This window comes from Microcaecilia unicolor, chromosome 2 (assembly GCF_901765095.1).
Source record: "Microcaecilia unicolor chromosome 2, aMicUni1.1, whole genome shotgun sequence".
NCBI classification, from domain to species: domain Eukaryota; kingdom Metazoa; phylum Chordata; class Amphibia; order Gymnophiona; family Siphonopidae; genus Microcaecilia; species Microcaecilia unicolor.
Genome location: NC_044032.1, coordinates 261,998,682 through 262,024,235, shown reverse-complemented (window position 1 = coordinate 262,024,235; position 25,554 = coordinate 261,998,682). Strand labels below are relative to the sequence as shown.

Genomic DNA, 25,554 nt, shown 5'->3' with positions numbered 1-25,554 from the left:
TGCTGCTACTGGGTGGGCCTGAGCCCAAAGTGGGCGGGCCTGGGCCCACCCGGGCCCACCCTTGGCTACGCCACTGCAGCTGGCAGTGAGGAACAGCCTCTGTTTGTTCACCTGTGGAGCACAGCCACTATTTTACAATCTCAGGGCCCAGTAGAGCATTCTGCTGCATTGAGATCTCCAGAGTTTATATTGTTCTTACACCAGATCTATTTACTGAAGCAATGACAATCAAAGTTGCTTCAGTTTCTCACCCTGCTGCCCTTACGGCTCCTAAGAGATCTCGTTTAGACCTCCAGAAGTGGGCAGATGAAGCTCTCTGCTTCTCCCTCCTTATCTGATGTGGCCTCGGTCCTGAAGTGGCATCAGCAGTCTGCAACACAAGACAGGCACCATAATACCCATCTGGAAGCGAGGTTGGTCTGTTTGGTGGATGCTATTTATGGCATGTTACGGGTTATGGCTCGCAGTACGTCTTTGGCTGTCACAGCACATTGGCAGCTCTGGTTGCGGCATTGGGCAGCAGATACAGCATCAAAGTCATGTCTAGTTAAACTGCCCTTTTGGGGCAAGTGATTATTTGGAGTAATTGGTGAAAGGAATGGGGGAAACTAAGCCACATTGGTTGCCAGAGGATAAGCCAAAAGCCTCATTGTTCATCTTCAGGGGGCTCTCAGTCTTGATTTTGAGGCAGCAGTTGTCAGCAGTATGGTCAGAAGTTCCACTTTCAGCACGCCAATCTTCCTTTCATGCAGACAGTATGTCCTCCTCTTGGTCAGCTAGGGCACCCAATGGCTGACCCACTCTTCACTTCCTCCAGTGGGAGAACGTCTTTAGGAGTTTCAGGAGGAGTGGGCCAAAATCACATCAGACCAGTGGGTTCTGGATATTCTTACAGAAGTTTACAAGTTGGGGTTCTCCCACTCAGACACCCTCTCTTTTTGCAGTGTCCTTGTTAAAAGGGAACCAAGGCGGTTGAGGTTCAAGCCACCATAGATTCCTTGCTGGTGATTGGGCCATTATTCCAGTTTTCTGGGCTGAACAGGGACAAGGCAGATATTCCATCTACTTTATTGTCCCGAGGAAGGAAGGCACCTTTTATTCAGTCTTAGATCTCAAAGGTCTAAACCGCTGCCTCCAAATGTCCCGCTTTTGCATCGAAACGCTAAGAGCATTCATAGCCTTAGTTCAAGTGGGAGAATTTCTCACTGCCCTCAATTTCAAGGAGGCATACTTTCATATACCCATATGGTTGCCGCATCAGAGGTTTCTACGTTTTGCGGTGCTGGGCCATCACTTCCAGTTCAAGGCTTTGCCCTTCAGTCTCACCACGGCACCAAGAATGTTTACCGAAGTTATGGTAGTGGTGGCTGTGGTCTTCCTTCGGGACCAGGAAATCAGAGTTCACCCATATCTTGAAGACTAGCTCATTCATGCATTGTCCTATTTGGACAGCATGGTGGCGACAGAGAGTTGTCCGTCTTTGGCAGTTGTTGGGTTGGGTTTCGGGAAGAGAAGACTAACTCCATCGTAGACGCTGGAGTATCTGGGCATTCTATTCAACGCATCAAGGGAGAGGATCTTTCTTACAGAATGCACAAGGTCAAAGCTGGTTCAACAGATTCGTCTTCTCCTCAGTCATGGCAGGCCCAGGGTCTGGGACTATGTCAAGGTTCTGGGGTCAATGACAGCAGTGATGGAAGGGGTGCCATGAGCAAGGGCTTATATGCAGCATATACAGGAGTTTCTTCTCAGCTGCTGGTATCTGGTGTCATCTTCCTTGGATGCTGGTTGTCAGATGGAGTATGCAGTGTGGTTGTCACCCAGGAATTTGACCATCGGACTGCTGGGTGGGGATCCTCTCTGTCTTCTAAAGGTACATGGCCTACAGAAGCAAGGTCTGGCACTCATGGAGGATCTGTGCCCCTTTGGTTTTAGGGCTTGGCCATTGAAAGGGCTCAGTTGAGATGAAAAGATAATTCTGATTTGGGCATTGCTACTTTGTTTCAGCCTTGAAAACGCTCTACATCCATGGCATATACGAGTGTGTGGAGGATGTTTGAGGGCTGGTGTACTAAGCACGCACTTTCTCTCTTCTCAGATCGTGCATATCCTAGTGTTTCTCCAGGCAGGCCTTCAAAAACGATTGGCATTGGGTTCTCTGAAAGTTCAGGTTGCAGCTTTGGCCTGTTTCAGGGACTGACTAAAGAAGACGTCTCTTTCAACTCATCCAGATATTGTTCGATTCTTGCAGGGAGCAGGCCGCTTGCAGCATCCCGCTCTTAAAGAGTTAGAATTGAGGATACGTTTTTGGAGAAATGGATCAATTCCTGTGGAGTTCTCCAAGGCTCCCCTTTATCCACCACTCTTTTCAATGTTTATGTACAGTCCTTGGGCTATTGTTTGGAAAAATTGGGCATCTGTTTTCATAGTTACGCTGATGACATAACATTGCTAATTCCTATAGATTCCATGGCCTCTGCACATCTACAGTTAATTTATAAGGTTTTTGATACTTTGGAAAATTGGATGAGACTGCACAAATTGAAGTTGAATATGGAAAAAAATGAAATGTATGCTCATTAGTAACTCCATTAATGAGGAAGAGAATAGTGTGACAATTAATGATATCCTTTTTCCTCTTCCATCAGAATATTGGACGTTTTTCTTGATTCTAATCTGACAATGCAATTGCAGATTAATAATTTAACATGGAAAACATTTTATGTCATGTGTAATTTGCAGCATATACGAAAGTATTTTGAACAGGATTATTTTCGTAGTTTAGTTCAATCTCTTATTCGCAGTCTGTTAGATTATTGTAATGTTACTTTACTTAGGGCCTTTTTTAACAGGGCCCCTGGTGCGGCAATGCCAACAAAGCCCATTCACTTTGAATGGGCTTCATCGGCATTGTTGAGCAGGAACCACTAGCGCAGCTTGATAAAAGAGGCCCTTAGATTGCTCAAAGCAAATTTTGAAAATGCTCCAAACAATATAAAATGCTGTCCTACATTTTATTTTCTCTTTGAAGAAAATCAGATAGTATTTTTCCCATTTTATTTGAAAGTCCACTGGCTCCCAGTACAAGCTAGGATTTTTAAAAATATTTTGTTGCTTATTGTATAGGGTGATCTTTGGTCTCGCTCCATTATATTTGTTGGATCATCTTGTCTTTTTGGTATCAACCAAATTTACTAGAAATATAAACTTATTTACTTATCCGCCTTTAAAAAACAAAAAGACCCTTCCGAAGGGACACCACCTTGTAGTGGTGGAGGGGCTTCCGTGTTTCAATGACTCAGAGGGCTATGCTGAAGGGTTACTCATATCAGACAGGCCTCTGAGGAGAAACCAGACAAAGAATGTCCCAAACTGGGAGAGTGGTAAGATGGTGACCTGAAGTTCGTATGCCCAGCGGCCCAGCTGCCCTCTGAAGTTTTGTCTTCTTTATGTAAAGTCCCTCTCTGCAATTGCACTTTCCTTAACTGAGAGGAAGGGAACAACCGTCAGTCAGCCGCTGATGGCCAGCGTTTTGTCCCCTGAGCAGCAAGTGTGGGACCGCTGCGCATCAAACTGCCCACAGATGAAAGGGTTGGCAAGTCCTTTGATTAGCGCCGGCGAAGGAGCATCGACGCTCTTGGACCTGGAAAAACAACTCCATCGCTCCCGAATTATTCAACCACCATGTCCAAAGGAGTGGAGGAGTGAGTTAGAGGCATATGCTGAAACGGAGGACGTTTACAGCAGAACCCGAATCGGCGGAACTACTCCTAAACACCTCAAGAGAAATCACCTTGGAGTTTTTGGCTTCCATGGAGGTTACATTGAGTGCCATCTGGAAGGCGCATTCGGGACCTGACGGTGGTAGTAAATAACTTTGTTTCAGATATAATCTTATTGGAGAGTTACATGGACAATTTGACTGAACCCTTTGAGAGTGAAAAATTGATATAATAAATGAAGTTCTACACAAGCTAGAAGTGGTTATGATCCTGAAAATGATAGTGGGCCAGAAACTTTGAATGATAAGGTGGATGTTATTGTGGATGATTAATGTCGAGATTATTGTTTTTCCAGGTATGACTTCTAAAGTTTTCCTCAGAAACATTTCCTTAATTATTACTTCAAAAGGAGTGAAGCCTGTGAAAACTGGGATTGCTTTAATCAGTGGGATTTGAATTAGAGACTTAAGTATATGTATTGTTAAATAATTTCTGGTTTTTAAAAGAGAGAGAATGTAATCAGATGTATTATTTCTAACTAAAATCTGGACAATAAGTATGTTTTCAATGAAATGAATTGACTATACACCATATTTGGTCTTGAAGAAGCCAACCAGATGATCAATCTGGAATAATGAATTAGATTAGTAATATCTGGGGATAATCAGGTTAATACCATGTTTTCTTTTTTCTGTTTACTGTTTAATTGATCTCCTTTTCTTATCTCACTCTCCCCATTTTTCTTCACTTTGTGGTCTAAGAAAGAGAAAGATTGTATATAATCCATATATCTAGTAGGGATTGTTTTCTTCTTATCTTGTATTAATGTGCAGTCATCTCTGTATTACTGTTTGCAAGTGACCCTTGTAAAATGAAAAATTATAAATAAATGATTTATAAAAAAAAAAAAAAAAAAGAGACTAAAGTTTGCCTTCCAAGCAGCAAGATTAGATAAAGAGGTGCTTAACTTAATTTGATCTAATGCAGATTATATGTATTTTAGAAATCAGCTCAAAAATTTATTATTTAGGAAATATGTGCTGAATACTAGTGGTTAATAGAGAGGGATTATATACTCTTCAGAAATGTTTAGCTAGGAAATATCATTTAAATATTAGGGGGTATTTTTGCTGAGAGAATTGATTAATATACACATCCACATTGTTTATTGTTGTTACATTTGTACCCTGCACTTTCCCACTCATGGCAGGCTCAATGCAGCTTACATGGGGCAATGGAGGGTTAAGTGACTTGCCCAGAGTCACAAGGAGCTGCCTGTGCCTGAAGTGGGAATTGAACTCAGTTCCTCAGGACCAAAGTCCACTACCCTAACCACTAGGCCACTCCTCCACTCCACTTGTTTTTCAAGTTTTTCTTTTATTTGATATACCACTAGAGGTATATACCATCAAAGCGGTTCACAATTTAATATGTAGGAGAGAACTTAGTTGAAAAGAATTATAATGCATATAGGACAGGTTAAAGAGAGGAAGAAAAAGAACTTAAGAAGGTACAAGGTAGAGGTGGAAGAAGAAACCGAGAGGGACTATACGAAAGCGAAAGAAAAAAAGTGCAGCAGGTAATGTGTCAGCAGTGCTTTTTTTGTGCCGGTACGGCGTACTGACACTTTTTTTCTCAGGTCCCGTTCCTGCTCCCGCGATTCTCTCTCCCCTCCCCTCCCTGTCCAGCGATTCTCTCTCCCCTCCCCTCGCTTCCCTGTCCAGCATGTCCCCTCTCTCCCCTGCCCTCCCCTCTCCAAGTCGCGGCAAACCAGTCTGGAAGTGAAGGCAGCAGTGAGGCAGGCACGCAGCATGCAGGTTCGTCTTCATCTCCTCTCGCGTTGCTTCCCTCTCAGCGCGTCCCGCCCTCGCCGATGGTGGGAGGCGGGGCTGGTGGTTGAGAGGCGGGGATAGTGCTGGGCAGACTTATACGGTCTGTGCCCTGAAGAGCACAGGCACAAATCAAAGTAGGGTATACACAAAAAGTAGCACATATGAGTTGTCTTGTTGGGCAGACTGGATGGACCGTGCAGGTCATTTTCTGCCGCCATCTACTATGTATATGTTATGTTACAATAAGTTCAAGAAGCAAATTAATACATGTGCAGTAAGTAACCAGGGATTTAGATTATCTCAAGGACAAACAAATAATTAAGGGTGGATAGGTGCACAGAGAATCATTCTGATTGTATTCAGAGAGGTTCTATATGTTTCAGCTGATCTATACGTGCACAGAGAGTCATTCTCGACTGTATTCAGAAAGCTTCTGTATTTCATGTGTGAAATGGCTACACTCAATTCTAGCCTGGAGAGGAGTGGATAGATCTGACACCTGAAATCCATTGGCAGTCCTGAGTGGGAGGAAGCAGAGGAAGCTCTAATCCTCACTGGTTCTTGTTTTTCAGAGGAGCATTTTCAGAAGTGGTCCTGGCACAGGAACGGAACTCCAAGAGGTTGGTGGCACTCAAGTGCATCCCAAAGAAGGCTCTGAGGGGCAAGGAGGCTGTTGTGGAGAATGAAATAGCCGTGCTGAAGAAGTAAGTAATGCTAAGATCGAATAGGGAATGAGGTCTTATCTTATTATCTCTGGACTTATTTCACACCTAGTGTTCAGAGCAGTGGACTCAGAACCAGGGAAACCAGGGTTCAAATTCCACCGCCACTCCTTGTGACCTTGGGGAAGTAACTTAACCCTTTGGTACAAAGTGAGCCCTCAGGGGACAGAGAAATACCTTAATGTTACTTGCATTGAGTTATTATTGAAAAAGGCACAACGTAGATCAAAATCTCCCAAATCTCTGAAAGGAAATGGAACTTGCCAATGGTGACCTTTCCACAGTAGTGGATCTGTGATGAGTGGGCAGGGCTACAGAATATGGCCTAGTGTGGGACATCAGGGACTGGCATGGCGGGGAACATGGCTTGAGGGGCCATGGGTGTTGCAGAAACAATATAAGTGAGGTCCCTAGAAGAGAGGGAGGGACAAGAGCCATCATATCAACACTAGGGCCTAATGCTGAAGGAAAGCACTTTTAGGTGTCAATCCCAGAGAAAACAGAAACATAGAAGATGACAGAAATAAAGAAAGTTGTACATGCTTGCAGTTCGAATCAGGGCCTTTGCTAGTGCTATGGCAACCTCTTTTATCTTTCTCTCTCTCCCCCCCATGATCCAGCATCTCCCACTTCTCTTCTCTTTTCTCCCTCCGCAATCCAGCATCTCCATTTTCTTTTCCTTTCCCTCGCCTTGTCCAGCATCTCCCTTTTCTCTTCCATCTCCTCCCCCTGGTTCAACATCACCCCTCCCCTCCCACCTACCCATCCAGCATCACCCTTTCACTCTTCCCCCTGTTTCAGCATTGCCCCCTTCTTACCCATCCATCCAGCATAATCCTTTCTCTCTCTCTCCTCTCCCACTCACTCGTCCAGCATCACCCCCTTAGGAGTAGAATGAGAAGCAGTAGGAGTGGGGAAATTCAAAACAGATTAAAGCAGCAACAGACTCAGCAGAAATAGGGCCTCAGCAACTCATTTCTTATATTAGGGATACTCTGACCAGTATGAAATCAATATATATCCTGCTAGACAGACTGAGATGTAACATTAACTACTGTTAAAAACATTTGGAAGTTAATATCCTGCCAACAAAGGCTCTGATAAATTCTTTTTCATTGCCTCCCTTCTATTTCCCTTCCTCCTTCCTCTCTCTGGTCCAGCATCACCCCCTCTCTCTTCCCTTCCATTTAACCCATCCATTCACCTGTCCACCCATCCAGTATCATCCCCTCTCTCTTTCTGTATCCTCCCAATCCAACATTGCCCCTCTCTTTCCCCCCTCTCTTCCCTTTAACCCATCCACTCACCTGTCCACCCATCCAGCCCCATCCCCACTTTCATTCCCCACCATCCCAATCCAACCACCCTTCTCTCTCCCCCTCCTCCCCTCCCCTCTAAGTCCTGCATTTCTCCTGAAACCTACATCCCTCCCTTCTGCTGCTGCTGCCAAGCTTCCGGAAGCAACCTTGATAAGTATCAGGGAGCCTTCAAGCCCATGTTCTCATGGAGGCTTTGCTGGTCCTGCCCCCTCTGACACATAAGGAACACATCATCGGAAAAGGCCCAGTAGGGCCTTCATGGGCACATAGGCTCAAAGGCTCCCCTACGCTTATCGTAGTGGCTTCTTGTATTGTTGCTGCAGGTCTTGAGGGGGGATAAGACCAAGTTCAGTGATCTGATGCCTCTCCTACTGCTCCCTCAGGCCTGGCACAACAGGTAAGAGTAGTCACAACAGCTTTTGGCACCCTCCTGCAATGCATACTGCACTTTCCAGTTGTGTCTGTCCTGGTTCAAATGGTGGTATATCAAAATTTAAATAAGTAAATACCATGTGTTCATAAGTCTAGAGTAAGCTGTGATCTTATGCTGTCCTAAGGTTTATCTGTTCCAGGTGACCACCTCCCTCTCACTGAAAAAGCATATTGTCACATTGTTTTTTTTTTTTGCTTTCCTTCCTTCAGTTTCAAATAATAAACCTTTGACCTTGACTTTCTCAGTCTTTGGAGAACATTACCCCTGGTAACTTATTGAACATGTGCATTCTATCTCCAGTTTCTCTTTTTTATTGCACAAAGTACACCTTCCGCTCTGTCAGGGTTTCAGGGAATGGCTTTCACTGCAGGCCCTGCACCATTTGGTGATCCTCCTCAGAACTCCCTCTACCTTAAAATCACTTTGTAGGTGTGGTCTCCAGAATGGAAGATGTTACTTAGAGTGTGGTCTCACTGTGGAGAGTTCATATTGCTTCTCTCTCTGTACTAGTGGGGCCTCTCTTTATGCACTTATGAATAATATTATCTTTCCCAACTGCCTGCTCCACTGACTGGCCACCCTAAAGTTATCAGGGATGATGACCCCAAGGTCTCTTTCTTGTTTGGCAGCTGCTAATTGTTCACCTCCCAAATGGTATTTGGCCCTTGGATTCACCCTACCCCTCACAAAATGCATGATTTTCTGGGGTTTTCTGGGTTAGAACATAGGATGTGTTCTTGGCAGCCCCAAACCAGTAAAGTGAGGAGTAAGCTTTGTAGTGGAGGAGTAGCCTAGTGGTTAGTGCAGTGGACTTTGATCCTGGGGAACTGAGTTCAATTCCCACTGTAGCTCCTTGTGACTCTGGGCAAGTCACTTAACCCTCCACTGCCCCTGGTACAAAATAAGTACCTGATGAATACATGTAAACCGCTTTGAATGTAGTTGCAAAACCTCAGAAAGGCAGTATATCAAGTCCCATTTCCCTTCCCTATAGGAAATGATCTGGTATTACAGCTTAAATATAGCTAGCAAAAAGAACTCTGCCATGACATTTTGATTACCTTGTCTTGGTTTGTGGCTCTTGTCCCTTCCTGTCCTCTTCCTCTTTCCCTTGCTTTTCCCTTTTAACTTGATTCGTCTTTCTCATTCTCAGAATAAAACACCAGAACATTGTGACCCTAGAAGACATCTATGAGAGCCCCACCCAACTTTATTTGGTCATGGAACTGTAAGTAGATCCTTCATGGGCTCTTCTCTTACTCATGCTAAGTGAGTTGCTGAGAACCAAGCTATGGTGTCTGTCATACAAAGGGATGGGGACATGATTTTGCTACACACTGCAGGCGTGTTGTTGGGCTGAGAAAATGCAACCAGATGGTGACTTTGCTTGCCTTCCTCAGGGTGACCGGAGGGGAACTGTTTGACCGGATCATAGAACGTGGATATTATACTGAGAAAGATGCCAGTCAGCTAATCAAACAGGTTCTTGATGCTGTACAGTACCTGCATGACAGGGGCATTGTGCACCGGGACTTAAAGGTAACGGAGAGAGGGGCAGAAGGGCCCCTTACAACTCAATGTAGGCTATGTGCTGTTGGGATTATAGATACCATAAATGTTAAGGCACATAAGGTCCATGTAATTTGCCCATTGTTGATGCAATACTGCAGAGCTTGGCCTACCTCAGGCTTAATCCTGACATCTAAGGATCCTTTGTACCAAGCCCAGGCTTTTTGGAGCTCTGCTGCTATTTTGACTTTTATCAGTCACACTAGGAAGCTGTTCCATGCAGCCACCAACCTTCCTTTAAAGGAGTATTTCCTTATGGTACCCCAAGTCTACCCACTTTAAGTTTTTATTACGACCTCTAGTTCTAGATCAGGGGTTCTCAACCCAGTCCTTAGGACACACACTGCCCATCAAGTTTTCATTATACCCTCAATGAGTATACATAAGATAAATTTATATATAATGGAGGCAGTGCATGACAATTTATTTCATTCATATTTATGATGGATATCCTGAAAACCTGACTGGCTGGGTGTATCTCAAAGGCTATGTTGAGAATCCCTGTTCTGTGTACTGATAAAAGGTTTGCTCTGTGTGCTTTATGTATATCTTTGAGATATTTGAATGTCTCTATCATATCCGCCTTCTCCCACCTGTTTCATTTCACAGGGTTTTTGGTCTAAAACCTGCACCCATTTGGTGATTGAAACCCTTCTCTAGCTACCTCTATTCTGTCTATACCAGGAGTTCTCAACCCAGTCCTTGAAACACACTCACCCAATTGAAGTTTCAGGATCTCCACAATGAATATGCATGAGATAGATTTGCATACAATAGAGGCAATGCACACAGATCTGTCTCATGCATATTTATTGTGGAGATCCTAAAAACCTGACTGGCTGGGTGTGTTCTGAGGATTGAGTTGAGGTTATCTGGTCTTTAGCACCTTAGTGATGAACTGGAGTACTGTGTCCATTTCTGGAGGGAAAAAGAGGTATTCACAGAACTACAAAAGAAGTGACAACATGTCTGGGTGTTCAGGTCATTAGTGAGTACTGTGAATACCTCTCTTTCCCTATCCACCCTAGTGTTTGTGTGGCTCAGTGCTCTTCCAGCGTTGTGTGGGCAGTGTGCAGGGATTATAAATACATTTGCATTACTTTATTTTGTGGAATGCATAAGCAGAGTGGATAGATAGGGGCTCCCATTTTGGCTTGGCGCCTTTTCTGAGTCACTGTTCTGCTCTTCCCTCCTGCACCAACAGCCGGAGAATCTGCTCTATGCCACTCCCTTTGAGGATTCCAAAATCATGATCAGTGACTTTGGCCTATCCAAGATTGAAGACAGCGGTGTCATGGCAACTGCCTGCGGCACTCCTGGCTATGTGGGTGAGAGACATGGAGTGGGTGGGAGGGAAGCAGAAACTGCCATAGCTCATGCTAAAGCCTGGTCTGGGTAGGGGGTAAAAGCAGCAAGCAGATTGTAATAGTGGGGGGAGCCTTGGCAGAGCTATGCGATGGGAGGGGGGGTATCAGTACTGGAATAGCAGGAGATCTTGCTGGGAAAAAGTGAGGTGTGTGCAGTGGGGAGGGGGGTCTCTGTACTTCAATATCTCAGGGGGCGTACTGCAGGACAAGTGAGATACATTGATAGAGCTGTGCATGACGGGGGGGGGTCTCAGTATTCATTAGCTTGGGGAGGGGTGCTGCAGGACAGGAGTGAGATGCATTGGCAGAGCTATGTGTGGGGGTTTCAGTACTGGAATAGTAGGGTGTGCCACAGGATAGGAGTGAGTTTCCTTGGCAGAGTTCTGTATTTTGGGAGAGAGGGGGTCATAACAGTAGAACAGCAAGGGTTCTATGGGGAAAACTGAGAGCCACTGACAGAGCCATGCATGCAGGGAAGGTACTAATAAGCTCTTCCTCTTGCCATCTTTTACCCTCCTGCTCAGCCCCTGAGCTCCTGGAACAGAAGCCGTATGGTAAAGCCGTGGATATCTGGGCTATGGGAGTAATTTCCTACATCTTGTGAGTACCTTTTCTTGCCATTCTTGGTTCAGAAGGTACCTTACAGTCTCCCCTTCTTTCTCTTCATACACTGCCCTGTCTCACCCCCTTCCCAGGCTCTGCGGATATCCCCCCTTCTATGATGAAAATGATTCCGAGTTATTCAACCAGATCCTGAAGGCAGAGTATGAGTTTGACTCCCCGTACTGGGATGACATTTCTGACTCTGGTAAGAAGCCACGAAAAGATCAGAAAAGTAAGATCATGAGAGCTTTGGCTTTGTCTACATCGCAATCTGAGAGGGAGGGGAGGGCTCAGTCATTATTTTTATTTAATTTTTATAATTATTGTGATTTATTAACCTCTTTTGAAGCGGTGTACAGCAGGTACAGATTGACATGAATTTACAATTTTGTGAACAGTGTAAACAATTAACTAGAAGCATAAATACAATCAATGAGACAAAACTTGGAGATAGCAAATTGAAACCTATTAATAGACTAACAGACACAGTATCAGAAATATAAACATTTAATAGCACTGTAAAACAACCATATAACAGAAATATTACTAATGATACCATAATAGGCAGCATTAGAACTGTGTAGACCGACAGTAAGTACAGGGAATTCTTATCCTGCTCTGTCGAACTGGAAGTGGTTGGTCTTTGGCGCTAGACTTTTCTGGGCTGCAGGCAGGGCCATTCTAACCAATTGACAAGATTAGGTGGTTGTCTAGGGTGGCAGCAGTCAAAGCAGAAGAATAGATCCTGACAGCCTCCCAAATTCAAGGAACCATCAGTACATACTTTAACCTGCATTGTAATGGGATTTTTGTGTAATGATAATGATTGTTGAGTTCGGTTATCAAAATCTTGGTGGGAGGGCTGCAGGTTAAAGATCGGAAAGTTAACCTGGGGGGGGGGAGGTAAGGCTTAAGGTTTGCCTAGGGCATCCAGAATCTTGCCCTGGGGGGGGGGGGGGGGGGTAGGGCTTAAGGTTTGCCTAGGGCATCCAGAATCTTGCCCTGGCTCTGGTGCAGGAATTCTATCTGTTTCTTATGCTTACGGATTTAATTCCCCTGTCTCCTCCTTCTATGGCTTCTGTCTCTTTCTTTCTTTCTTTTTTCTCTCTCTCCCCCTCTTCATTTTCTCAGCCAAAGACTTTATCCGCCACTTGCTGGAACGGGACCCAGCGAAACGTCTTTCATGCGAGCAGGCCCTACAGCATCCATGGTAAGTTCGCATTCTTGTCAGCATAGGATGAGGAAGATAAGCTTGTGGCCTGTGTGTGAAAAGACGAGATTCCCTTTTCGTTTTGCAACCAAACACAAAAACTCTAGAAATAATCAAGCATTGGGCTTCTGTTTCCAAAATGGAACAAGTGAAGGACAGGGGTCAACAAATGAGCAGAAGGTTGGGAGGGGCCGTGAGGTAGGGGTTGAAAGTCTAAAATTTTGAAGAGAATTGAATTAAGCTTTCTTAAATTAACTCAGATGAAAAGTACGACTAGAGGTAATGTTTATGCTGTGGAAACACTTAGTTTCAAGACCTTCCAAAAACACCTAATTGCTTGAAAAATAAACACCTAAATTTAGAAATACTGATATTCAAAAGGGCTTATCTAGCTTGTTTGTTGGATTCTAGAGATACTGCCTTTCTATGGTACAACTAAAGCAGTTTACATATTATACCTTCTCTGTCCCTACCTTTTGTACGTGGGGCAGTGGAGGATTAGGTGACTTGTGCAGAATCACAAGGAACTGCAGTGGGAATTAAACCTGGTTCTCCCAAGTTTCAGCTCACTGTATTATCCATTAGGCTACTCCTCCACTTCTGGCATGATGGGCTTAACCATTGGACCAGGTGAGGCACTGGCTCAAGATACTGGTAATAAAAAGTTCCAAAATCCTTATCACCTGGTCTAATACTTAAACCTTGTCTTCCCCCTTCTCCTTGTGGGTCAGCATCTCTCCTTCTTTCCCCACTTTTCTTGGTCCAGCGTCTCTCCCCTCCTTTTCCCTCCTCTGCACCTCCTTCCCTGCAGATCTGGCATTGCTCCTTCTCCACTCCTCCATTCCGCAGTCCTGTAAACTCTGCGCATTATCAGGAGCAGCAGTCTTCAGTCAGGCACTGGGTCTTCCCTCTGCTGCATCTTGCCCATAGGAAATTGCATCACGGGAGGCAGGGTGCAGCAGAGGGAAGACCCGACTGAAGGCTGTTGCTGCTGCTGCTGCTGGCAATGTGCACAGTGTACATGACCTGGGGTGGGGGGCAGAGGAGAAGGAGCAAGTGATGCCAGCCCACGGGGTGGGAGGGAGGGAAAGATGCTGGACCAATGGGATGGGATGGGGGCAGGGTGCTGATTCAAGTCACCTCAGGGTGCCACTGTCACTTGAGCTGGTCCAGACTCCTGGACCTTAACACACACCCTATTTTAATAAAAAGCCTATTCAAAATATGTTTTCAATTTCTTTTTAGAAGTGGGGTAATAATTCTTTCAGAGCAGTTCTTTTTTTTTTAAATATCATGTTTATTGAGGCAATAATGCATTGTACAAGATTGCATACTAACCAGTATCAAACAATGGTACAGTAACAGATTACAAAAGGTAAGGATTAAAGCACTATACTACCTCTTGTTTTTTTTTTCAAAGAGGCTGTTAACCAAATCCCATAAACACACACATACTACCTAAACTCAACACATTCGTTCCTCAATCATACATAAGTAGATTTAGGTGCAAAACTCCCAGCAAGTATTCTATCATTTTGGTGTTGGTAGGTTGTGGCACCAAAAGAACAAAAAGAAGTACATAAAGAGGGGCATTTTTGATATGATGTCTAAATCCGACTTTGGATGTTTTGATGAAAATGTCCAAAAAGCAAGTGTTGAACACGGTTATTAAAAGAGGTTTAGAGCAAAACATCTAACTTTTAGTCCCGGAGATTTTTGTTTTCTTCTATTATGTCAGGAAAATGTCCAAGTGTCAGGAACACCCAAATTCCACCCTTAACATGCCCTGTCATGCCCCCTTGTGATTTGGACGCACTTTGGATGAACAGCATAGAAAAACATTTTTAAAATGTGTTTCGATAATAGCAATGTGGACGTTTTTGTGAGAAAAATGTCCATCTACCTGTTTATGCCACTTTTTGGATGTTTTTCTCTTTCGAAAATGAGCCCCAATGTACACCTGATGAATGTGTAAAAGAAACCCAAAAAAATAATAAAATCAGTAAAATGCAATCAGACTCAGAAAGAGACCTGTAACATCATATCTAAGGAGCCAGAAAAAGAGAAAATAAGAACTTTTCAATCAGTGTATATAGAGCAAAATAAGTTACTGTTGACAGTAAGCAGGGTTCGGGTGTCTACATCGGTGGTCAATGTTTGACAACGCTCCCATAGGCTACGATAAAGCCACCACTCCACTTGTAGTCTTTTGGAATAAGTACAAAGCTCAAATTTCGATAACCCCTGCATTTTGTAGATCCAACATTGAAATGAAGGGCCTGGTAGGTGAATTTTTGGTGACAGACCCAGGTCCATCATGAGCTGCATATCTCCCAATAAAAGTGCTGAATAGTTCCATTCCAGGGAGCACTGAAGGATGCCCTCTATCTTGGCCAAGATCTTGTTCCATAATGTCAGTTTGGGACATTCCAAAAAAGTATGCATTAAGGTTCCTGGAGTGATCCGACATTTTACACAGCTTCAGTCCAGAACCCAAGTCTCACCTCCCTAGCTTTAGACAAGTATGAAGTATTTTGCATTGAATTTTCTGCAGAGAAGATGATTTCACATTTACATATATATTTTGAAAGAATTTAGTAATATCAACCAGAGATACCTCCATCTGAAGATCCTCCGATCAGGCAGATGCCAGGGAGGCCAGGTGAGCATCACCAGAGGAGTTCCTACATAGCTTGTACCAGACTGACAGCTTTTTCATAAGTGGTGGGACAGTAAGAAATTCCTTATCTAAAGTCCCATATTCCCATCTAGTCTGGTAGGTGGTGATCAGGCTGGAATAATATGTCCCTATTTTCTTCATGTTGTTTTTTTTCAGTGAACCTTGGAGGTAGGGATTCCCTCATGTAAGACTGTTCAGTTCTGGTTGCCATATCTCCAAAAAGATATAGAGGAACTTGTAAAGGTTCAAAGAAGAGCGACCAAAGTGATAGAGGGGATGGAACTCTTCCCATATGAGGAAAGGCTAAAAAGGTTAGGGCTCTTCAGTTTGGAAAAAAGACGGCTGAGGGGGGATATGACTGAGGTCTACAAAATCCTGAGTGGTGTAGAACAGGTAAAAGTGAATCGATTTTTCACTCTTTCAAAAGTACAAAGGCCAGGGGACACTCAATGAAATTACATGGAAATACTTTTATAACAAATAGGAGGAAATATTTTTTCACTCAACAAATAGTTAAGCTCTGGAACTCTTTGCCAGAGGATGTGGTAACAGCGGTTAGTGGATCTGGGTTTGAAAAAGGTGTGGACAATTTCTTGGAGGAATAGTCTGCTATTGAGGTAGACATGGGGGATACCACTGCTTGCTCTGGGATTGATAGCATGGAATGTTGCTACTATTTGGGTTTCTGCCACTGCTGGAAGCGTTGGTCTGACTCAGTATGGCTATTCTTATGTTCTTTTGAGTGAATACCATCAACGTTAAGAGATTCTATTTTCAGTTAGCCATTATCAGAAAAGTATTGTAAACAGGAATAGTACACACTGATATGTGGGGTACAGCCAAACTCTGTTCCACTACTGGCCTCTCATATAGGTCCAAATACCTCGAACATGAGTCTAACTGCACGGTAATGAAAAAACAGAAATAGTATAGAAAATCCAATTATTCTCACACTCACCAAAGTCACTTTCAACACACACATCCCTCTATTTCAAACCCCCTCCTCCTCCTCCCCTCCAATTCCCCCTCCCTCCACTCAACTGTACAGTCTTCCCATTTCCCCTTATTATATGCCAGCTCCTGGGCATAAAGGAAGCATATCTAGTGCAATATAACTAGACATTTCCATTCCAACTACAACTAGTATATATGACTCCAAAAGAGGGTCTTACTTGTCAGGGGCCAGCTCTGTCATGTAAAATGGAATCAGTTACACAAGGCCTGGATCCGAGATGTCCAAAACTAGCCCTCCCCAGTCCACCCAGCAAGAAATATTTACGATCTTCCTGTGTGGATCAATGACTAGGAAGGAGGTTCAACAAAGAGTGTCATACTAAAGGCACGACAAATGTTTCAGGCCATTTCCGCGGGCTCAAGGCAGACAGGGAAAGAATTTGTAACAACTCTGGTACGGACTATCCCACACAGAGAGGGACCAGTGAACAATTAATATAGAGATGGTGGGAAAGTCACTCTCAAATTGAGACCGCTTTTGAGCCCCAAAGGTGTCAAACTAATAGACATAGATTTTCGGTCTATGGCACCCTACATTACGGTGCAAAGTTAGATGAGATGCAGTGCAAATCATCCGAGAGGCAAAAGGCCGTAGATCCGTAATCAGGTGGTCTATCCTTTGCAGTTCCCTGGAGGAGCAGGAGATTTAGGCCTCACTTGGGGTGGCAGACTCTGCACAAACAATTCCAGTTCTTTTTCAGAATTCATGTATAAGACTTTATTGTTGTGAACCATTCATGCTTCAGCCAGATAGAGTAGCGCAATTCTAATGTTCCGTTTAAAAAGTTTGTTGCAGTAAGGAGCCATAGGTCTAAGTCGGGCTGAGACCTGAGCCGAGAAATCCTGGAAAATCAACACTTTCACACTTTCATTGGTATGTTCTCGGTGCTGTCAGTACTGTAAGAGCACTTTTTCTTTTATAGCATAGTTAAGAAAATGGGCAATGACCAGACGAGGTCTCTGATCGTCATCCCTGCACTGTCCCAGGTGAAGTGTTCATTCCAACACCACCTGCGCATTAAGACATGAAGGCCTAAGGCCTCTGGTAGCCAATGCTTGAGAGTAGAGTGCAGGTCACAGTCTTTCACTTAGTACTTGTTAAGAGCACTTCCTCCAAAAGGCGCTACATACTAAAAGAAATCAAATCGGCACCCATGCAGGCCATGAGCTGGACTTCATCACCATATAAAGATGTCTGCAAGAGAGTTCTTCTTACTTTTATTTGCTTTCTGAATCTAGGGGATGATTTATAAGAGGGCACCTACAGAAATGTCCAAAAAGGCACCAACTTTATCTAATTTTTTATTTACCGGGATTTTTTTTAACTGTCTTTAATGAATAGATTCACCCATGGTGGTGTACAGCAGGTACAGCCTGACATAAAACTTACAATTTGGTTAACAGTATAGCAATAGTAAAATGACCAAACATTAGCATAAATACAATCAATGAGATAAATTGGAGACGACAGATTGAATCCTAGTAATAAGAGTAACATGATAACAGTATCAGAAATATATGCATTTAACAGCACGTTAGAACAATCATATAACACGGTGGGTCTCAATCCTGGTCCAGGAGGCGTCACAGCCAGTCAGGTTTTCAGGATATCCACAATGAATATTCATGAGAGAGGTTTGCATGCAGTGAACACATTGCATGCAGATCTCTCTTATGAATATTCATTGTGGATATCCTGAAAACCTGACTGTCTGGGGTGCTTCCTGGACCAGCTTTGGGAACTACTGATATAATAGAAGTAGGATAAATGTGGACGACTGTTCATATAACATAGATATAATATGATGTCAGCATAATACAAATGAAACATCTTAACAGGCAACGCATTAGAACATTCAAATAACACAGATATGATACTCACAGTGTCCACATAACACAAATGAAACACTTTAACAGGCGACGCATTAGAACATTCTAGTAACATAGATATGATAAAACAACATCCCCCAGATTCTATATGTGGCGCCGAAGGATTGGCGCCTAAACTTATGCGCAGATCTTTGATGCACGCATATCTAAATTAATTAATGAGCAATAAAGAATTAATTAATAGGCCTTAATGATCAATAATAGCACTTAATTGGCACTAATTTGGATTTGCACATGCCTCTTTTTCCATAGGCGGTCAGTGGCCCAACTGTTTGGGGAGGCTAAAGGGGGCGGGGTTAGGGGTGGTGCCAGGGGTAGGGCTAACATCCATAACTCTCTGACAACACACAGAAAAAAAATAAGTACAACATCCCAAATGTGAAAAGTTACAAGTACCACCTTAATTAGTGAGATTGAAGGTTAGCAAGTGAAAGTTTTCTTGCAGTGTATTTGGTATATAAATTTGTCATGGTGGAGAAGAGACTGAATACCAAGGAAGGGCTGCTGCTGCTGGTTATTGACAAGTAATGCTTGTCCATGTAAAAATGGATTTATATATCATAAATGACATATCATATTTTAAACTCAATTATTTCAAGCACTTAACCAACACTAAACCACATATACATACACATCTCTGGAACAATTCAACACCAGATCCTTCAAAATATTCTAAAACCATGTCTGATGTTATGACAAACAAACTAAAATGAAATTAAAGTGTTGATGTCACCTCAGTAAGACCAACAAACAGTCCCTCAACCGCAAAACACTATGTACAAACAACCTTTTAGGGTGGATAGCTTTATGGAGCAACTGGTGCAGGAGCCGACGAGAGAAGGAAAAATTCTAGACTTGATCCTTAGTGGAGCGCATGATCTGGTGAGGGACATTATGGTACTGGGGCCGCTTGATAACAGTGACCATAATATGATCAGTTTTGATATCGACCTTGAAGTAACTGTACACAGAAAGCCAAATACGTTAGCGTTTAACTTTAAAAAAGGAGACTATGATAAAATGAGAAGAACGGTAAAAAAAAAACTTAGGGGGGCAATTGAGAGAGTAAAAACTGTACAACAGGCGTGGACGCTGTTCAAAAATACTATCCTGGAGGCCCAGGCCATACATATTCCGCAAATTAGAAAAGAAAGACGGAACTCCAAAAGACAGCCGGCCTGGTTGAAAAGTGAGGTGAAGGAAGCTATTAGGGCTAAAAGAAACACCTTCAGAAAATGGAAGAAGGAACCGTCTGAAAATAACAAGAAGCAGCATAAGGAGTGTCAAAGCAAATGCAAGGCGCAGATAAAGAAGGCCAAGAGGGATTACGAAAAAAAGATAGCATTAGAGGCAAAAAAACATAGTAAAATTTTTTTTCGGTATATTAAAAGCAGGAAGCCGGCAAAAGAATCGGTTGGGCCGCTGGATGACCAAGGGGTAAAAGGGGTGATCAAGGAAGACAAAGACGTAGCGGAGAGACTGAATGAATTCTTTGCTTCGGTCTTCACCGAGGAAGATTTGGGTGGGATACCGGTGTCGGAAATGGTATTTCAAGCGGACGAGTCGGAGAAACTTACTGACTTCACGGTAAACCTGGAGGACGTAATGGGGCAGTTCGGCAAACTGAAGAGTAGCAAATCTCCTGGACCAGATGGTATTCATCCTAGAGTACTGATAGAACTGAAAAATGAGCTTGCGGAGCTACTGCTAGTGATATGCAACTTATCCTTAAAATTGAGCGTGGTACCGGAAGATTGGAGGGTGGCCAATGTAACGCCCATTTTTTAAAAAGGCTCCAGGGGAGATCCGGGAAATTATAGACCGGTGAGTCTGACGTCGGTGCCGGGGAAAATGGTAGAGGCTATTATTAAAAACAAAATTACAGAGCACATCCGAGGACATGGATTACTGAGACCGAGTCAGCATGGCTTTTGTGTGGGGAAATCTTGCCTGACCAATTTACTTCAATTTTTTGAAGGAGTAAACAAACATGTGGACAAAGGGGAGCCGGTTGATATTGTGTATCTGGATTTTCAAAAGGCGTTTGACAAGGTACCTCATGAAAGGCTACAGAGGAAATTGGAGGGTCATGGGATAGGAGGAAATGTCCTATAGTGGATTAAAAACTGGTTGAAGGATAGGAAACAGAGAGTGGGGTTAAATGGGCAGTATTCACAATGGAGAAGGGTAGTTAGTGGGGTTCCTCAGGGGTCTGTGCTAGGACCGCTGCTTTTTAATATATTTATAAATGATTTAGAGATGGGAGTAACTAGCAAGGTAATTAAATTTGCTGATGACACAAAGTTATTCAAAGTCGTTAACTCGCGACAGGATTGTGAAAAATTACAAGAGGACCTTACGAGACTGGGAGACTGGGCGGCTAAATGGCAGATGACGTTTAATGTGAACAAGTGCAAGGTGATGCATGTGGGAAAAAAGAACCCGAATTATAGCTACGTCATGCAAGGTTCCATGTTAGGAGTTACGGACCAAGAAAGGGATCTGGGTGTCGTCGTCGATAACACGCTGAAACCTTCTGCTCAGTGTGCTGCTGCGGCTAGGAAAGCGAATAGAATGTTGGGTATTATTAAGAAAGGTATGGAAAACAGGTGTGAGGATGTTATAATGCCGTTGTATCGCTCCATGGTGCGACCGCACCTTAAGTATTGTGTTCAATTCTGGTCGCCGCATCTCAAGAAAGATATAGTAGAATTGGAAAAGGTGCAGCGAAGGGCGACTAAAATGATAGCGGGGATGGGACGACTTCCCTATGAAGAAAGACTAAGGAGGCTAGGGCTATTCAGCTTGGAGAAGAGACGGCTGAGGGGAGACATGATAGAGGTATATAAAATAATGAGTGGAGTGGAACAGGTGGATGTGAAGCGTCTGTTCACGCTTTCCAAAAATACTAGGACTAGGGGGCATGCGATTAAACTACAATGTAGTAAATTTAAAACAAATCGGAGAAACCTTTTCTTCACCCAACGTGTAATTAAACTCTGGAATTCATTGCCGGAGAATGTGGTGAAGGCGGTTAGCTTAGCAGAGTTTAAAAAGGGGTTGGACGGTTTCCTAAAGGACAAGTCCATAAACCGCTACTAAACAGACTTGGAAAAATCCAAAATTCCAGGAATAACATGTATAGAATGTTTGTACATTTGGGAAGCTTGCCAGGTGCCCTTGGCCTGGATTGGCTGCTGTCATGGACAAGATGCTGGGCTCGATGGACCCTTGGTCTTTTCCCAGTATGGCATTACTTATGTACTTATGTAATGATGAGCTCTTTTATTAATGACCAGATAGAGATAAGAGTTTTCAATTTTGGCACAGTATAAGTCATCAGAAGAAGAAAATGGATTGCATTAGGGGCTTATAGCCCATTTAGTTATGCTTAAACAAAAGAGATCTGCATGAAACAAAATATTTATTTTTATTTTGACTTATAAAACCCCTCTCTCTCTTTCTCTCTGCCCCAATACAACATTGTCCCACTGTCTTGCCCCTCCTCCCTGTTCAGCAAAAGGCAAAATATAAGAAAACCAATGGATTGCATTAGGGGCTTATAGCCCATTTAGTTATGTTTAAACAAAAGAGATCTGCATGAAACAAAATATTTATTATTATTTTGCCCCAATCCAACATTGCCCCACTGTCTTGCTCTACCTCCCTGTTGAGCAAAGGCAAAAGAAAGCAATAAATAAAAGATCCAAATACTTCCCCCCCAACACTTACCTGCTTCAGCGCTTGCTCAATCAATTGCCTCCCTCTTTGGCTTGTTTGGTGACTGACTGAAAAGAGCCACGTGCTGCAACACTCAGGCTCACAGTCACAGCCAGGCTCTGCCACTGGAGCTGCAGCAGGAAGCGCATCACAGGAGGAGGTTCTGGCAGAGCCAGACCCACTGGGGAAGGCGCCTTAGGGTCCCTAGTGAGTCAGGCAACATGTAAGAAAAGAAATGGGGGGGAGGGCGCCGGCACCGAGAGGGAGATACAATTTTGTTCTGAACTTCCTTCCTGCACCGAATTCGAGGAGGAGGCAGGGGAAGGTAACGGTTGGACTGGGGAGGCTTAGCCTCCCCAAGCCTCTTATACGGGGTGCAGTGGCATAGCCACAGGTGGGCCTGGGTGGGCCGGGGCCCACCCACTTAGGGCTCAGGCCCATCCAACAGTAGCACTTGGTAATGAAAATACTGCTCTCCACAATACTGGCACCTTCGCATGCTCAGTTTTCAGCGCATACCTGCTGCAGACTACCAAGGTGGAGACTGGAGAGAAGCATTTTCCCCATCAGCTGAGATATTTTTTTGGTGTGGGGGTGGGGGAGAGAACATTTGGTGCCCACCCACTTCTTGCCTAGGCCCACCCAAAATCTGCTGTCTGGCTACGCCCCTGACGGGGTGCCTATGCTTCCTGCACACTATTCTATAACACCCCATGCCTAAATCCTCTAACGTGGCCAGAGGAGGAGCATGAGCATTCCAGAAAGTTGTGTGCCATTTACACACTGGAATGCTAGGAGTTCCTTGCCTGCATTTACACCAGGTTTCAGCTGGCAGGGAATGGGCTCTATGCGCTGTTCTATAAAGCACGCTCATCATACAAGCGCCCTTTATTTTATTTATTTAGTGGGATATATTAACCACCTATAAAATAGCCTTTAGCACAGAATTTTTTTCATTGCTGATTTTTGAGCACCATTTACAGAATCTAGCCCTCTGCGAGATACAAATATATTACACAGAGTTCATCCAAATCAGAACCACATCCAGAAATTAATCAGTGTTCAAATCATAATGAATGTGACCATTAAACACTGGGATTCGTCAGTATGAGGACATTGTTGATTATAATGGTTCAAAGCGCTGCAGTAATGATTAAGCCCCTAAAATCGGGCAGATCATTTATCAAGTTTTAATACACATCATTTAATGTCCCAGGAAAGATTTTTGACTTCACGTGTGACAGTTCATATAAATATGACTGCCAGTGTCTCAAATGATTTCCAAATGTAGACATGAAAACCTTTTCCTGAAACAACGTATGCTGAAATAATCCATTGGCATGTTGTGCTTTTTTTGTTTTTAGTCCACTAAAATATAAACTAAACTCTCTCCAATATTATAGCAATAAGACAAGGCTGAACCATTTAACATACCATAAAGCAAGGCAATGTAATATAATGAATAATCGCCAAAACTTGTCTGCATATCATGTCGCCTTCAGTTTAATGTTTCATGCTTAATCAGGACTTGATATCCCGCCCTTTCTTCGAAAAGGTCAGAGCAGTGTACAATTTTAAAATCAATAAAACAATTAGATAAGAATGGAATTCCATTAATAATAGGAAACAATTCAATCATCAAAGAAGAAGAAACACACTTGTTCCCTTAAAAACAAAGCAAAACTGTTTTGGAAAATCCTTCCTCGGGATCCATTGTCACAAATCAGCAGAATAAAATTTTTCTCCTCAGTTGCCCTCAAAAGTGAAATGACTTTTACTCAGAACTATTTTAGTGAATGATTGTCAAAATGATACAAGGATACGTGATTCCCTCATTCACTGATTCAAAGTAGATTCCGCTATACTCCAATGGTATAGCCAGACCTATTATTTTGGGTGGGCCCTTCCAACCCCCCCCCCCCCCCACACACACACACTTAGCACAGCATTTTCTCTGTCCTTCGTTTGGTCACTTTTGGAAACAGGATACTGAGCTTGATGGACCTTTGGTCTGCCCCAGTATGGCAACATGTTCTTATGCATGTCAGGGAGGAACGGGGGGAGGGAGGTTCAGATAGGGGCAGATGCTGGGCCGCTGGCGGAGGGCAGGGGAGTGAAGTGCCACCGGGGAGGAACAGGGGGAGGGGGTTCAGAAAGGGGCAGATGCTGGGCCGCTGGCGGAGGGCAGGGGAGTGAAGTGCCTCCGCTGGGTAGGCCTGAGCCTACCCAGGCCCACCTGTAGCTACACCCTTGCTATATTCAAAGGTGCAAATAAGCCTCTAAACGTATTGTCACCAATAAATCAGTGCATTTGAGGTTGTCAATCCCCTGGATTTTCCATAAATAAATGAGTAGTGTCTCTAAGATCTGTTGGATTATTTGTAGTAAATAATTAGCAGATTTTAGTACACACAGCTTCAGCTTTAGAAATGTTAATTTCTTTCTTCATCTCTCTCTCATTCACCCCTGAATAATTCACTGCTGAGTCACTTTAAAGTTGAAGTAACAAAACATCTGTTTACTCACAGTTTGCAGTTTGATTATAATCAGACAGACTTATATATACATATTACTATACATTTGTATTATCAGCTCCTTCCATGTGCTTAGATGGTAATGGATGCTCACACCACCATAGATCCTCTCAGGTTAGGAGAGATCATGAGCTCCATTTGCTCCATGTGCTGCATGTGCTGCATCTAACCCCCACAGGAAGTTGCATAGCTGTGTGACCTCTCTAAGTAATTCACATCAGAGGTCACAGAGTAATCACAGAGAAATAATAGGTGACAGGCAATGCATGTAAAATACAATTACATTCCAACAAACCCCTTCTCATGCATAACTGTCATGCAATTATTTATTCATACAAAGTCCAAGCTTTATACGCAGATTCACAAAATGTTCTCTGGGTAACGGTTTGGTCATGATGTCAGCTGTCATCTCACTGGTGTGACAATAGTGTAGACTGATGACCCCTTCTTTCGCCAACTCTCGCACGTTGTGGTATTTCGTTGCGATGTGCTTGGTGCGTGACTGAACCTTGTCATTCTGTGACAGTCGGATGCAGCTCTGATTATCTTCCATTATCTGGATTGGTCTCTTTTCAGCTATTCCGAAATCCAGCAAAAGTTTTTCAATCCACATCAGTTCTCTGCACGCTTCCGATACAGCCACATATTCAGCTTCTGTAGAAGACAAACTCACAATACTTTGTTTATGACTGGCCCATGAAATTTGTACATTTCCATACATAAACACATATCCACTTGTGGATTTATAATTAGAATGATCCCCTGCCCAATCTGAATCACAGTAACATATTAGTTTTGGATTACTATTGGCTGAAATCTTTAATTTACAATCAATGGTACCCTTTAAATACCTTACCATCCTTTTAACTGCAGTCCAATCTGATTTGGTAGGTGAGCTGACCCTTCTGCTCAAAATTCCTACTGCATTTGCTATATCAG

At 43.4% G+C, this 25,554-nt stretch overlaps 1 protein-coding gene across 5 annotated transcripts in view; it reads left to right on the top strand.

The window, feature by feature from the left end:
• Positions 1-25,554, top strand: part of PNCK (pregnancy up-regulated nonubiquitous CaM kinase) — a 104,426-nt gene that overhangs the window by 26,712 nt on the left and 52,160 nt on the right. For 4 of the 5 annotated variants that reach the window (XM_030194070.1, XM_030194068.1, XM_030194069.1 and 1 more), the window contains 7 exons: positions 6,127-6,258; positions 9,182-9,256; positions 9,429-9,567; positions 10,802-10,925; positions 11,489-11,564; positions 11,660-11,772; positions 12,699-12,777. In XM_030194070.1, coding sequence (XP_030049930.1) covers positions 6,127-6,258; positions 9,182-9,256; positions 9,429-9,567; positions 10,802-10,925; positions 11,489-11,564; positions 11,660-11,772; positions 12,699-12,777 — 738 coding nt within the window. Of the gene's footprint in view, positions 1-6,126; positions 6,259-8,374; positions 8,454-9,181; positions 9,257-9,428; positions 9,568-10,801; positions 10,926-11,488; positions 11,565-11,659; positions 11,773-12,698; positions 12,778-25,554 lie in introns of those variants that run through there. The other variant, XM_030194072.1, reaches the window with a different exon arrangement.